At 48.8% G+C, this 15,069-nt stretch overlaps 5 protein-coding genes across 5 annotated transcripts; 1 reads left to right on the forward strand and 4 right to left on the reverse strand.

Annotated features, from left to right (window-relative positions):
* Positions 1-1,852: 1,852 nt before the first annotated feature.
* BU24DRAFT_363336 (uncharacterized protein) lies at positions 1,853-2,598 on the reverse strand. The gene is made up of 3 exons (XM_033524208.1): positions 2,416-2,598; positions 2,286-2,339; positions 1,853-2,184 (listed from the first exon to the last, which is right to left on the reverse strand). The coding sequence occupies exons 1-3, from the start codon at positions 2,534-2,536 to the stop codon at positions 1,958-1,960; spliced, it is 402 nt and encodes a 133-aa protein (XP_033390558.1). The 5' UTR covers positions 2,537-2,598; the 3' UTR covers positions 1,853-1,957.
* Positions 2,599-3,380: 782 nt separating this feature from the next.
* Positions 3,381-4,342, reverse strand: BU24DRAFT_458096 (uncharacterized protein; the record flags this gene model as incomplete). Its single annotated transcript, XM_033531593.1, has 3 exons — positions 3,381-3,912; positions 3,965-4,139; positions 4,198-4,342. 3 exons carry the CDS (start codon positions 4,340-4,342, stop codon positions 3,381-3,383), a joined length of 852 nt encoding a protein of 283 aa, XP_033390559.1.
* Positions 4,343-5,766: 1,424 nt separating this feature from the next.
* Positions 5,767-7,987, reverse strand: BU24DRAFT_384761 (short-chain specific acyl-CoA dehydrogenase mitochondrial precursor). The gene is made up of 4 exons (XM_033524858.1): positions 7,584-7,987; positions 7,244-7,530; positions 6,767-7,193; positions 5,767-6,698 (listed from the first exon to the last, which is right to left on the reverse strand). The coding sequence occupies exons 1-4, from the start codon at positions 7,708-7,710 to the stop codon at positions 5,890-5,892; spliced, it is 1,650 nt and encodes a 549-aa protein (XP_033390560.1). The 5' UTR covers positions 7,711-7,987; the 3' UTR covers positions 5,767-5,889.
* A 3,565-nt stretch (positions 7,988-11,552) lies between these two features.
* On the forward strand, positions 11,553-13,240 carry BU24DRAFT_471359 (phosphoglycerate mutase-like protein; the record flags this gene model as incomplete). Its single annotated transcript, XM_033532688.1, has 3 exons — positions 11,553-11,870; positions 11,931-12,007; positions 12,071-13,240. Exons 1-3 carry the CDS (start codon positions 11,645-11,647, stop codon positions 13,238-13,240), a joined length of 1,473 nt encoding a protein of 490 aa, XP_033390561.1. The 5' UTR covers positions 11,553-11,644.
* A 220-nt stretch (positions 13,241-13,460) lies between these two features.
* On the reverse strand, positions 13,461-14,843 carry BU24DRAFT_405109 (uncharacterized protein; the record flags this gene model as incomplete). The annotated part of the gene is made up of 1 exon (XM_033525682.1): positions 13,461-14,843. One exon carries the CDS (start codon positions 14,841-14,843, stop codon positions 13,461-13,463), a length of 1,383 nt encoding a protein of 460 aa, XP_033390562.1.
* Positions 14,844-15,069: the final 226 nt, after the last annotated feature.

A 15,069-nucleotide genomic window follows, 5' to 3' on the forward strand; every position in this document is an offset into this window, starting at 1 on the left:
CTCCCTTCGCAGCACCAAGATTCCACCCTCCGCCATTCCGCCGCCTAGCCGAGCAAGAAGACATCTTGATGTCTTTCTCCGGTGGTCACAACGTCACAGGCAAGAAACTCGCACAAGCACAGCACCAACGCCGTCACGGGGACGAACTCCCACTCCGCTCCGCGCCGTTCTTCCCGAGGGAGGGCGATGGATCCTAGCCAATATCCGCCTTTTCTAAGTATTTCTCACTGTTTGTTTTAGGGAAAAGTAAAAGGGAAATAGGGCCCCCGAATAAAAATAAAAAAAAACAAGACGTGACGCCCCGACGAAAGACGGATAACTCGGGCGCGCGACGTGCTTGGAGCCTTGCAGCCTTGCCGTGGGAACCGACCTGTTTAGGTAGGGATATATCGGCACGACGAACGCACGCCCAGGATTAGGGAAGGGGTGGCTTTGGTGGGTGCTAAACGAGCCTTGAAGCTGCGCCCTGGGATTCCAGAAAGGTGGGGTGGGAAAGAGCTGAGGAGTATATTGTAGGAGGGTAGGGTAAGTCGTGTGTTTTTTTTCGTCGTCGTGATTTTACTCGAAATGGATGGATTGGTTTGTTCGTAGGATGTGTGGTATGGTATCGAGCTTTCCGAGATCGTCGATACGTTCCGCGATGATCACCAATTTATATCTGCTACCCCTACGCGCGGGGAATTTTTCGATCGTTTCCTTACGAGTTTCGTAGGTATGCGACGCGCGCAGTAACGACGAGGATCAAGACTAGGAATTAGGATGAGGGAATGGGGAAGGTATATGTACAATCACACGATTGCGCCGGGAGTCAGGGCCGTGTGGGGGTGTGTTGATTGAATTCATCTAATCGATCTAGAGAATCGGTATTTCTCCTTTGGGATTTCTTCAAGACTACACTAATATGTAACTACTACAAGCAGCCATATCACATTTTGTATGTGTAGCGTCAGGGGTACGTTCACCCAGCTACCCTTTCGGTATTCTAGAATGAGTAAGTAGGAGTGTAGATGAGACTAATAGCGGGAAGAGAAAGCCATTATCGAATCGGGAGCATTGGCTATTGGGTATGGCGTTTTCTTCACAAGTCAGTTGTAGACTTAACTTGATTTTAATGTTGTAGTTTGCTTTTGTTGGCGGCTGAAATGGCTGGCTGGCTGCGAAGGTGTAGATTAGATGTAGATTAGGTGGGTACCTGAATCTTGCACGGAATAGTTATTACGATGGTGCGAGTTGGGCGGTTGGAAAGGGAGAGTAGAGCAACTCTCTGGGTTACAATCAATCTATCATAATACTCATCATCCTACATTCCCCGTCCCTGCAAAGTATATACTTGTACACTTCTACCTGTTGCGTAGAATCGAACTTCGAATACGCAACCAATCACATCCCACCAAACTACGTCGTAGTTCGTACCTCTTAGCGATCGATGGGCCTTCCGAACTTCCACCCCCTGAGTCGGAATCTATGGAAAAACCCCTTGGCGCCCGCCCGGCGCGCCGTCTAAAGAAAGCCGGGCTGGTGGATTTTTATGTGGCGTTCGTTTGTGGCGTTTTGTGTTTTCTTCTGCGTGTGGAAATGATGGACAGAAGGAGTGGAATAAGGATGAGAGCAAGAGGGTGATAGGGTTTGGGATGGGGAATTTGAATGTTTTATGGGTTGGTCTGGGTAATTGATTGTGTTTTTGGTGAAGTCATATGGTTTGGGGATGGGGATGGAGACGGAGATGGAAATCGTATGTAGAGGTAGGCGTGAAGAACGGAGTATATGCCAAATAATACTCGTGTAAACCTACCTAATCATTTTGAAAATCTAGAGGCGCATTATTGCATTTTGTTCCGTCGGTAGTCATTGCATTGGTTTTAATTCATTTATGTAACTCGAGATGCCGCGCAACTATGTGAACACAAATAAGTCTACCCCAAAAACCGTAAAACAAAAACTACATTTAAGTTTCTATTTATTTCCCCTCCTCACTCCTCCCCCATCCCTCAAGATTCTCCACGATAGGATTCCTCCCGCCCCTCGTGATGATCCAAACAATATCTTCATCACTATCATTGACCTCCTGATGTTCCGCGTACGCGGGTATCAGCGCGAAGTCTCCCGGCCCGAGTTCCTGTCTCTTGCTGCCGTTAGGCCCGCTCACGATGGCGCCGTGGCCTTTCGCGGCGTAGACTATTGTGTCTAATGGAACATATCAGATCTTGTGGTCGGTAAAGGAAAGGTGTATCTTTGTGGATGAAGAGGAGGGGGATTGAATGGTGGGAGTAGACGGGTTACAGTACCTTCTTCGCCGTGATGATGGACTGCGGAGGCGGTGTGGGGTTTTGCTATCATGACTATATTCACGGGGATTGGATTAGGATGGTTTAAGTATCTATGCATGGACTGTTGATTGGTGATTTGTGTCTTTACCTGTCCCGCATATTTGGTCCGACATGTCTGTGATGGCGTTCATGCGAATCATGCCCTCTGTTTGCGCTCCGCTCGGCGCGTTGATCTCGGCGCTTTTCTTGACGACGACTTCGCGGGACATGTTTGCTGTGTCTTGATTCTCGAACTTGAGATTTGGATTTAGGCGCTTGGTTTTGTTTTGATGTTGATTGATGTTGGAGAGGGATATGTTGCCCCACTGGGGTGACTATGTGCGGAGGTCGATGAGTAATGGAATTCAATGCTCCTCATTGGCCAGATGTAGTAGGACTATGGAAGTGCAATTCATCCTGTGTTCTCGACATCAAACGGCCAGATCTTTCTCGCATCGTTTTTGTATTTAATCGGCTCATCTTCATCTACGTCTTCAGCTTCCTTGACAGCTTTTCGCATCTCTGCAAAGAGGTTTCGATGCATCAACTTGGTTGCTTCCTACTCGTTTGTAGGCACCCAGCCTAATAGCAATGTCGTCTTGTTTTACAAAAGTAATTTCATTGACATCTTATCTGCGACTTGTTTACGGTCTCGAAGGTTTTCATTTCGATAGCCTAAAGGATGTCTTACAGGTGTTTTACAGAAATCTAAGATAAGTAAACATCACTCAAAAGGTTTAAATGTAATTAGGAATGTATATAATTGATGAGACTCTTTGTCTATCTAATAATGTGGACTTTCATATTCCTCGAATGGGTCAGATGTGACCGGGAAAGTCCATAGGTAATAAAGTCCCTCAAAAGCTGAAATGTTCCCCCAAAGGCCCTTGCTTTCGCCGATGATGTCAACCTAGACATCCACTAAAGGGATCAGATATGACCTAGAAAGTAAATAGAAAATGGAACCTCTTGAAAAAGCAAATTTGCTTTAAAGAGTAGGAGGAGAACCCCCCGAAACTCCTTGTTCCTTCCATCATGCTAACCCAAAGCGGCTATTTACCTCCCAGAACGTGTCTATTCCTCCTCGCTGCCGCTGTCGTTGAAAATAAAGTCATCTCCCGGATCATTCTTATCTTCAAACCAATGCCGGACCTCCGACTGGTCAATGATTATTGGGAGATACTCAATTGGCAGTGGTTGGGTAAATGTAGACTGCACAGTCAAGTCCTTCCAGTATCGAAAGAATTCAAGGTCTTCTGAACGGGTTTGGTCGCTAGAGCTTTGGTGCCGAGCACGTAAACGGATGTTTATTGAATCCTCTATACCTAGAACATAGCAATCCTTGATGAAATCTTGCCAAGGTCTGCAGATAGCCTCAAGCTCTGGCAAAGATGATAGCGGTGGTTCAAAGATCGTGTCAAAATCGATATATCGTGCGAAAGACCTGTACATTTCATATGCAATAACCTTTCGCTCGTGTGCGCTTGGGGGCCAGAGTTGCTCAAGCATATCAACTCTCTCCTGCCTCGTGATATTTAACATGTTTATGGGAGGGGTTTTATCCAAGCTCTGATAATAGATTGTTCTAGCGTGCATGAAGAGATAACTATAAATTGTGAATCATTGAAAGGTCGTAGAAAATATGGTAAACGGCTTACTCTGTGCAGATGCTGGCTTGCCACTTACGTTGTCTATTGTTGATATAGTGCTTCTTGAGTTTGTAATCAACCGACGTGGCCTCCAGGTACTTGTAAGTGTCATTGAACGTGGCTACAGAGATATGATGGTCTCGGAAGTAATGGGCAACAATAATGAGTGTTTCGTGATTATTGACTGTACCACATGCATTAGTAGATTTAAAAATATGTAATAATAGAAAAGATGATCTTACTTTGGCCGCTTCGTCTCCAATGCCTCCAGTAAAGACTATCGTTGTAGCCGTCCAGTACGTCAGCACTGCCGATTGTGTGAACAGATCTCTCTTTGACTTCAGTCTGTTGCGCAAACAGCTGCTCGCTAGGCCCGTTTCGCGCCATCTCTTTGCCGGGGCCCTTTTCCCCACTTGACGGTGTGCTCTGGATATGCTCTTCTTGCTGATTGAGTATCGTGGAATAATAAGACACGCAAAGGCACCAAGAGAGAGGATACTTGAAGAAAAACAGGAAGGACGGGATATATTGTAGTAGAGGGGAAAGGTCGAGGTAGAGCGGATGGAGCTAAGTCGAGGCAGAAGGCGAAGTCAGCGCGATAGAGCGAAGTAGGAGGGATGAAGCTAAGTCGAGAGGAAAAAGCGGAGTAGAGGAATAGGGCGAAGTAGTGGGTATATTATCAATTCCGAGGTGAGAGACAGGCCGCCACAAGGCAAGGTGAAGGTACGTGAAAGAGTCCACTTTGGGCACACCTCATATTCTAAGCAAGTCAAACTCGTTGACCGCTCTTTCATTGGCCTTTCTCTGGCGGTGACGAACGAAGAGGTTGGAGGATTTGGCGACAGAATGGTAGTAGCAATGTATGAGAAGCTTGTGCAGTAACTGAACCTAGATCGCCTGTGTTGAGCAAATCATGCACGGGGAGAATGAGCGGTTTCTGTATACTTCTTCAGGTGATAATATTCAGTCATCTAGGACATCTGCAGGGGAAGTACAGGACATCTGCAGGGCAGGTACGGGACATCCACAGGGTGTCCACAGGCAGTCCGCCAGGACACCGCCAGGATATCGCCAGGATATCGCCAGGATATCGCCAGGACAAGTGAAAGACATCTAATTAGATCAAGTACTGCATGGCGCTTCAGCTTTTTGGGGTCTCAAACGTCGCGTGGTAGGCGCTCGCATGTCACGAGCGCATATGTATCAAAAGCATTCAAACATTGTGTTGAATTCAAATACGATCATGTTTAGAAGACGCATAATCATTCATAATTGATATAGTGAGCTGCAGTGACTTACAGTGACTGACAGTCACATTTAACACGAAAAGGAAGCGAAATGCACGATTTACCTAACCACCAACCCTAATTCCTCGCTGGACTTATGCTATAATAGTAAAAATACTAGCTTAACAATTAGTAGTATTTCAGAAGTCTATAAATACCTAAGGAATTCTTACTTGATAGTTGCTACTTTATTGATACAAAAGATAATCTATGACGTCCAAATACTACTACTTGCAAGTGTTGATCAGGCGGGTAGTAAGGGGATCTAACTCTATAAAAGCTTCCCTTTGTGTTACAATATAAGTTGTTAGTTGTTTCCTTCCTTAGGTCGGATTTGGACGTGAACATCCCGGTCCCAATTATGCCCACCGGCTTCGATTGAATGTGTGTTCTGTGTCAGAAGACACATGAGCCTCAATTTCGACTTTATTTTCCTACATGATTTTTAACGTTACTGGTAGAAAAGTAGAAGATTATTTTCAATCAGTCGTCACAGGTGGAGAAATCATAGCAAGAAGAGATATTATAATACGAACATCAGATGTATTTCTCGACTCAATACATACACCCAAATAAAATATCTATCGTGACCACCACGAAATTTAACTAAACACCAATGGATATATATACAACTTCTTTTTGATAATCTTACAACTTCATGCCCAAAGCCTTGTGCACCCTCAACGCCTGTCGGATGGAAAGATCCAACATGATCTCCTCGCTACCACCGGGGATGGCGTAGGCCCTGACATCCCTGTACAGGCGCTCGACCTTCGCGCCCTGTCCACCGCGGCTGTAACTCAGACCGCCGAAAATCTGGCTAGCCTCGCGGGCGCAGAACTCGAAAGTGGTCGTCGACTGAGCCTTGAGGGAGGCGATGGCGCCACCGAGCTTCAGCATAGCTTCCATCTCACCCATGCGCTGGCACTGGAAGATGAGGTTCTCGAGCCAGTTGTATGAGGCCTCGATCTGGCGGGCCATGTGTGCGAGCTTGAGGCGGATGACAGGGTGGTCTATGAGGCGCTTGCCAAAGGTGCGGCGCTTGTGTGCGTACTTGATGGACTCCTCGTAGCAGACGCGGGAGAAGCGGATGCACTGGATGATGATGCCGATGCGCTCGTGATTGAAGTTGGTCATGACGACCTTGAAGCCCTGGTTCTCCTTTCCGATGAGGTTCTCGACGGGCACCTTGACATCCTCGAACGTGATGTAGGTCGTGCCGCTGCTCCACACGCCCTGGCAGTCCATCTTGCGGGTGGACACGCCGCCGGCGCTGCGCTCGATGAGGAGCACGGACACGCCGTTCATGCCCTCGCCGCCAGTGCGGACGGCAGTCGTGAAGTAGTCCGACCAGATACCATTGGTGATCCACTTCTTCTCGCCGTTGACGATGTAGTGCTTGCCATCCTCAGAAAGCTTGGCTTCACATGTCAAATTCGCGACGTCGCTACCGGCGTCTAAAGTAACGTGCATTAGCGTGACATGGTCATTTGGGTAGACTCTGGGGTTTCTGGGGGAAACTTACCCGGTTCGGTGATTGCGAGACAGATGCGCTTCTCGCCGCTGAGCAGCTCAGGCAGGATTCGCTTGACCAAAGGCTTCTTGCCGAATTTCACAAGAGGCGGGCATCCAATACCATAACCACCGATAAGATTCCAGACAAGACCTCCGCTGCCAGAGCGAGACAGCTCGTCCGTGATGATCATCTCGTGGAAGAGATCCCACTTCTCGACCGGCACGCTCTTGACGTGGTTTGTTGTGAATTCTTTGGGGTAGTGCACGCCGAGCAGACCGGCCAGGTATCCTCGCTCGCCCATGTCTCGGAAGATCTCGTCGGGCACCTTCTTCGCCTCGTCCCATTCGGTCACGTTGGGCATGATCTTCTCTTCGACCCATTGGCGGACTTCGTCGCGGAGCGCGGCGTGGGTTTCGTTCATGTAGGGAGAGTGGTACTACAGACGGTTAGGTCGGCCGTGGGTTTGTTTCGACTGCAATGACTTACAGATTGATACCATGATGGGTCGGCATAGGGAACAAGGTCACCGTATGGATCCAATGCTTCAAACTCCTCCTCCGCAGCCTCCGTGGGCTGAGGCGCAACGACGCCGGGCTCTGCCTTTGGCTTAACGACCTCCTTCTTCGGTGCTGGCGGCGGTGGTGGAGGGGCGGCCGGGGCGGCTTTTGAGTCTAACGAGCCGATTTGAAGCTTCTGGTACTTCTTGAGGATGCTCTCGTTGTGGTATTTCCAGAATTGCTTGGATGCGTCCTTGCCGGCGACGCGCTGGAGGACTGTAGAGACTGTGAGCGTATGATTCGGTATCGTGGAATCGTTCGGTGCTTACTCTTCTTGCCGCCTGGGTGCTCATCTTGGAACTTGGTGACGTCGTACACGTCCTCGTCGACAACGATCCAGAGGCTGTCACCCTTGTTATGCGACGCCACGTCGGCGGTTGAGTATCGCGCAGACATCTTGTGGACTGAGTATGTAATGAGATAGGTACAAGGAGAGTGAAAAACGTATCAGAGAAGAGACAATACAGATCAAAAAAGACACAAGAAGCAATGGCAGGTCCGGGGATTATAAGCAAGCAATAGTGCCCCGGGGAACATGGTGTCTTTCACATGCGAAACAGCCAACGCTGTCTCTAGCCCTCCTAGTGCCAAGGCAACCCCGGACTTAGAGCTTCTTTCTGACCAGACTGGGGATTGCCATCCTTTTTCTTTTGGATGACGCGCTAGACAGTTGTGTTCCCCGATCTCGTGAACACAATACGAAGGCTGTCATTGGTGCTTGGTTGCGGCTCAGCTCGGCTGGACGTCATGCCGAGGCATCGCTGCTTTGGGAAAGTGCACGTGGCCTCATTTTCACAAGCTGAGAGTCCTTGGTTACAATGTCACTCCATACATAACACATGATTATTTGATTACTCCGTGGGTATTAGTTTCAGGAGTTGTGTCGGATGTGGGGAAAGTGGAGTTGCGGCTTTAATATAACATCCCCAGGAAATTCTCTTGAAGGGGAACAGCCAATACTTTGGTGCGATACGTGTAGACGGCTCCTGATATTCTCATGACAACATTGTGAACGGGTTACAGCTATGGATGTTTGTTGTAATCGCTATCAGAATAGAGCAGGTTAAACTGGACTTTTCGATTCCTTTGTCGGCTTGATGTCTCTTCACAGCGTTCTGAAAACTCCCAATTCCCAAACGGTAGAAACACGTGACCGATCAAGAGGTCCTTGAAGACTACATTACCCAATAACAACAAAACTATCTAACCACTCACAGAAAGTAGACAATGGGTCAACAAAAAACCAGTCGCGGTTATTTGATTACACCGGTTGCCAGATATATTATAATCTCCCGTGGGTAAGTCATAGATTAACATTCCCGTGTCGGAAAGGCTGTGTGTTGTTGCTATCAGCCACAGAAACTAAATTACTTTGAACCACATTAGTTCTCACTTACATTGTCGCTACTGTTACGGCATAAAATAGGCTATGTAAAGGACAAGTTTTTGACCAAGTCGCGGATAAGTAGCGGACAAGACACAAGGGACGATGAGTTTTTATAAGACATATAAATTCCTTCATTTTCATTGTGGTGACCTAAACATACAGGAAGAAACACATGCATTTGAGCAATTGACTGATAATGGAGATTGAATCATCAACTCTGCTTCGACAGTAGGATACGACTCTTCAGAATTGGCTGTTGTGTTGGTGCTTCAGGTGGCCTAGCACGTCCTGCCCGATGCGGGCGACCTCATATGATTGCAAAGTAGGGCTGGACCATTTGCATTGAGGGGCAAATGGGTAGTAGGTGGTAGTATATTGAGACATGTGATATTCTCTTACTGCCAGCTCTTGCACCATGGTCTTGTTCGCCCCTGTCATGCAAAGGTGGACTCTGGTTACAGTGGCATGCTCGACCCTTCTGACATCGGTTCCGACGTATATTGTTACCAATGGGCTCGAGAACAACGGGGGATGGTTCCACAAAATGCTTGTCGCCACATAGATGGGAAACCGACAAAGTGTCCGATATCTCGGACTGAAGCTGTTGTACGGTCTCAAGCATTCCCACTCCGATGGCGAGGACGACGTTCAAACACAGGCCTACTCTCCAATGGGAGGAGCAATGAGTTGGATGCCCTTGGCTGTCGTTCGCTGTATGATCGCAATGTAAGACGAACCGCTTGCGATCGAAACCGCTTTTCAAAGACGTTTCGTCGTCAGTGTTGCGCAGGAAGCCGCATCCGCCGGTCCAACTGCCGTCTTCAAGAACTTCATTGTTGTCACTGATCTTGGAGTCTATGGACAGGTGGCTTCACGACAGCAGGTCTTGTCGGAGGTGTCTAAGCGCGAAGTACGCTCGGTCTTTGACCGACACCATAAACTCATCGTTCGTAATTGCATGTGGAAGAGAAATTTTCTTCCCTGGCTTAGGCATATCAACGACGGCATTGCTGGACTCGTTCTTGGCGAGCGGAGGTGATGGAGAAGTCTCAGGAGAAGCCTCATGTTTGACGACGACATTGCTGTGCTCGTTCTTGACGAACGGGGGTGATGGAGAAGTCTCCTGCTTGACGACGACGTGTTTTTTTCGCTCTCTCTTTACCTCTAAGACGGAGTTCACTATCTTATCATCGTTGCTGTCTAATGTAAAATGGTTGCGAATCGAACCGAGTTCGTCGTTATCGGAGATTTCGATTAATCTTCATTTTAAATCAACTGTTAGCTTACTGCGCGCCTGTTCATTGTTTCTAGTTAATGGAGTGAAAGAGGGTGAAGGAGGTTAAAAGGTGGGGTTAATGATAGCAGAGTAAAGGAGGATTAAAGAGAAGACGCGCGGAAAGGGTAATGTAGACATCTTAATTATGGTGCGTCAAGCCGGGTTGCGCGTGCTTTAGCGTGCTTGCCTTCTTCCTGTGTTGTATGGCTGCCTAGGTATGTGGGTGAGAAGGAGCAAATACCTTGGGTTTCATTTTTCGTCCTCCACGGGACTACCTAGGTAACCATCATTCAAAGATTCTACAAATTTTATCGTTGCAAAACCACTCTGTAGTAGGGAAACACTTCTTTGAAGAAGACACGCCCATCGAATTCCACCCTTCGAGCCGAGAACTTGGAAAAAATGGGGCATCCACGTGGTAGTGCGTATACGATAGTTGATTCAACGGCCAGAAAAGCGTCCGTTCTTATGATGTTTGTATGCTTTCCCGACTGCGTCGGCAAAATCTCCGAACGACGATAGTACAGAGGGTTGAAGCATTGGGTTGAACACCTGCTAGCGTTTTGAGTACAGAGGGTAGGCACGTCGGGTCGTACACCTCTTGTTTGCTACAGTGCAGCTTATAAAGGTTAAAGTGTACATGATGCTAGCAGGCGTATGACCCGACATGCCTACCCTCTGTAGTTCTTGTCGAACCGAGAGCTTGGTACGATGGGGCATCCACGTAGTAGTGCGTATACTCAATGGCGGCCAGAAAAGCTCAATGGCCAGAAAAGCGTCAGTTCTCATGATGTATGTACATATGTTGTCCCGACTGCGTTCGGCAAAATCTCCAAACCACGGTAGTACCTGAATACACAATATCGATAGCAATCCCACTAAATAATCTCCGTAAGCAGAGCACCTAATGAAGCTGCCTTCTAGAATTATACACATCTACACAGTATACGAACCTACACGTGAAATAATTTTCCTTTTCCATTATTACACGAGAGCACATTCCTCAACCGCTCTCTCGATGCCCCCCACCGTACCAACGCCCAAGCGACGCATAGCTTAAACTCAACCTCTTAGTCCCCCTTCACCAGCTCCCAGCCAATCACAGCCCTCCCTCCGCAGCCACGTGCAGCCCCATTGGCCGCACGTTGCTTCAACCATCACTCCCATTGGGACCGAACGCAACCTCAATTTCAACCTCATGCTAATCTCCAATCTCGTATACTCGATCAATTACCATGAACGTCGGACGACGACGTCCCGGAACATGCCTCCGACCCTTGAGTATTGACCCTGCTCCCCAATTTTTCCCTATCGTCGGTAAATGGGAAACGTGCGTGCCGAGCATTATCTTGATTGACGACCAATTGAGCTACTAGGATACGAGTGTAGGTAGGGGAAAGGTCCTTGGGTTCTTGACTAGTCAGGTCCGATTAGACTGCGAATGTCGGAGGGGGTAGGATGAAGTTAGATCGACTGGAAGGAAAAGAAAGTGCATATCGTATTGGACCAGGGACATTATTATCTAGGGAGGTATATAAACTACCATGCAGCATGGTGTGCAAGCCCGACCGACAGCCCTCGTCCTCCTCGCCAGCACTATTATCGGCCTGAGTGTAACAGTCTTTACGTTATTGTATATCTTTAATTCGAGAGCTCTGTTGGCCGATATGCGTTCTGTGTCTTGTGCTGTTTTCGGCGCTGCTGTCGTGAGCACGGCGGCTGGTGCGGCGATTGAGAGCCATGGTGGAGAGGTCAAGGTGGATTTGAATTGGCATGCGCCCAAGAAGACGTGGGTTAATGATTTGAGCCGTGTCATTGGGGATCGTGGGACTAATGGGTTCTACTTTGGTGGTTCGAACCTTCCGCCCAAGACGAAGTATGGGAAATACAACTGTGAGTTATGCTCAATTGGGAGAAAAGTTGGGGGAAATTGAATGCTAACCTTATGATTAGGGTGCAACATGCCTCATGTTCGCAAGCAGGAGTATCCTAAGGCTAAGAAGGATTACGAGTTGCAATACGTTGAGGTGGTGAGTGAATTGCTGAACTACATGATATCTTCCAAGACATATGTAAACTAATAACAATATCAGATCCACCGTCACCACAAGCGTACTCCCTACTCCTCCAACACCTTCCCCAAGGAAGCCTACCCCTGGGACTGCAACGACCAAGGCCTCTTCTACTACGGCGAGCCCCTCAACCCGTCCGGCAACTCCTCAGCCCACACCTACTGGACCGTCACGACCTCATCCGTCAACCCCTTCAGCGCCCCCGGCTTCCAAGGATCCTGCCAATTCCCCCAAATCACCCGCGAAGGCCTCGACGACTCCTACCAGCACGGCTCCGACCTCTACTCCGTCTACCACGACCTCCTCGGATTCCTCCCCTCCAAACTCGACCCCAAAAAAGTAACCTACCGCGTCACCAACAACCAAATAACCTCCCAAGTCGCCGGCATGATCGTCAACGGCATGTACCAGACCCGCCACTCCAACGACCTCAACGTGCCCCTCCTCATCCAACCCCAAAAAGTCGACTCCCTCGAACCCCAATACTCCTGCGCCGCCGCATCCACCCTCTCCTCCTCCTACGGCGTGAACTCCAAAAACGCAAACTGGACCTCCCACCTCACCGCCGCATCCGCTCTCTTCCAAACGCTCGACCGCATCTCCGGCGTCCCCGCCGACGACGGCGAATTCCACAAGTCCTTCGACCACTACTACGACAACCTGTCCGCGCGCCAGTGCCACGGGAAGCCGCTTCCGTGCTCGCTCGCGAACCCGCGCGACTGCGTGAACCAGGATACCGCGGACGCTGTGTATCGGCTCGGGCAGTGGGAGTACTCGTACCTGTACCGCGACGCGCCTGAGTCGCTAGCCTACAGCGTTGGTGCGTACGGCGTGTGGCTTGCGGAGTTGGCGCAGAATATCAGGGATGCGGTTAATGGGGGCGTGGTGTATAGGCATAATGTCGCGCATGACGGGTCCGTGTCGAGGTTGCTTTCGATCTTGCAGGTCGAGGAGATGGTGTGGGTGGGTATGGGGTCCGAGGTTGTGTTTGAGGTGTACACGAAGAAGGGGAAGAAGGAGCAGGGGAAGAGGTATTTGAGGATTCTGTGGGGTGGACAGGTGCTGAGGAGCTCGAATCCTTCGCTGGGGAAGGTCGATATGATTGATGTTGAGGTCTTTTTGGCTTATATTGATGGGCTTGTTGGTCAGAAGGCTGGAAAGGTGGTTTCCTACTGCAAGGACGGCAAGTAGAACGTTACGATATTTTTATGGGGAGACAAGTGATGTTGTGTTGGAAATTAATGTTTTGTAAATAATTACGCAATACTTCTAAAGTTGTTGTATTCATAATTGACCTTCATCTATAGAATGTAAAACTATCTATACCAAAAGAAAAACAGAACAAACCCACAAGTCAATTACAATGCAAAAAGCCAGGAACTACCCCTCACCGGGGCCTTGGAGAACATTTTCATGCGTCACCCAGCAACTCCAGCAAAATATCCTCAAGCTCCCTTTGTGCTTCTCTCAACCAACTCCTCTGCTCGTTGGATTGGAGGCCCACGGTGAGATCTTCGTCTTCTAGGAAGCATGCATCGTCTGCGACACAGGCTGCAAAATCTCGGAGAACATCCTTCAGAGTCCTTATCGGCTTCGCTGTTGGCTGGTTCACGGACTGAGCGAACTCAGATTTTGCACCGAAATGTTGATCATTCGCGACCTCCATTGATGCTGCTGTCTGATTTCCATCGGGAACAGCGTTGGATTTATCTCCATGCTCATCATGGCCTTCACCAGTCTCTTCATCATCGCCGCGACTAGTACGTTCCTGCATTCTGTTCACATCCTGCAACGAAGAATCTTGCCCTTCATTCAGACTGTTCATTCCTGTTCGAAAGTACTCTGCGACTGTCCGCTCCATGAAATCTTGGACAAGTTCCCATGGCGGCGAGCCGCCAAACCGGGTCTTCAGGTCTTTGACTGCGTTGATGAGTGGCGGGGGCAAAATCGTCGGAACTTCTTCATCCTTCAACAGAACCGCTGCAGAGAAGACGATCCTGTGAAACTCGATCAACAACTCCCCCCGTGTCATGTGTGTCTGGGCAGTGATCGCTGCATGCATAACGACGAGGACCTCTCTTGAAGTCAATGGTGCGTAGAAAGTCCTGACTACAGTGTCAAGAAGTTTCGCATAGCCGTGTTCGAAGACATTTGACGGATATGTCAGATTCAACCTGTTTGCGGTAACATTGCGTGCGTCTGGCCCGTCATCTATGGCGGTCGTGATCAAGTTCGCCAGATCCACATTGATGAAGTCGATAATCGGTTTCCAATCGACCGTATAATGTGCCTTGTACCAGCCTCGAATACCAAGGAGGTAATCAACATGTATCATAGCCGGTAAGTGGCTGCATACTTCTTTGATCTCAAGATCTGATAGCGACACCGCGGCAGCATAGATCGCGCGTCCACATATCCGCACCGCGTCGCCCTTTTCCAAGCCACCGTTTTTGTGAGTAGCGGCCAGTATTGAGGAAATCTCGGTAGCGCTGAGGAGAGGATAGAACGCGTTTAGCAGCTTCAGTATCAGGGATTCGATTGCGGCTCGCAACGGTTCGGCGGATTCGGGGTCGGGTCTGTCCACGGGGGAATGGCCGTAATCTCGAGGTAAGACATTGATTGATTTCGACGGACTGCTAGTGAGAAGTGGCGTATGCGTAGGGAAGATACTCGAATTACTTTCACATGTGATGATTGCATCGTAAGAGCTTTCGCCGACGGTTTCGGAACTGAAGGCTTTCGCAGGGAGTGAACAGCCTGCCAGCATGACGAGAAGAGGGACTAAATTCTTCATGACCAATATTGACTTCTTTGTGTTCGTAGACAATGGATGAAACGTCCGGCGACAAATCAAAAAGAGAACTATGAAAATGGCACTGTGCAAGTAAGTGATCAATGTCGGGCCTCGTGAACATTGTGGAGATGATTCATGGAGGGGTAATGACGACCGAATGCACTTCACTCCCACAAGGAAGCTACTTTGGATGCAAATATCCTCAGAACGAAAGTGCGAGCTGTGA

This window comes from Aaosphaeria arxii (assembly GCF_010015735.1).
Source record: "Aaosphaeria arxii CBS 175.79 unplaced genomic scaffold BU24scaffold_1, whole genome shotgun sequence".
Taxonomy (NCBI): Eukaryota; Fungi; Ascomycota; class Dothideomycetes; order Pleosporales; genus Aaosphaeria; species Aaosphaeria arxii.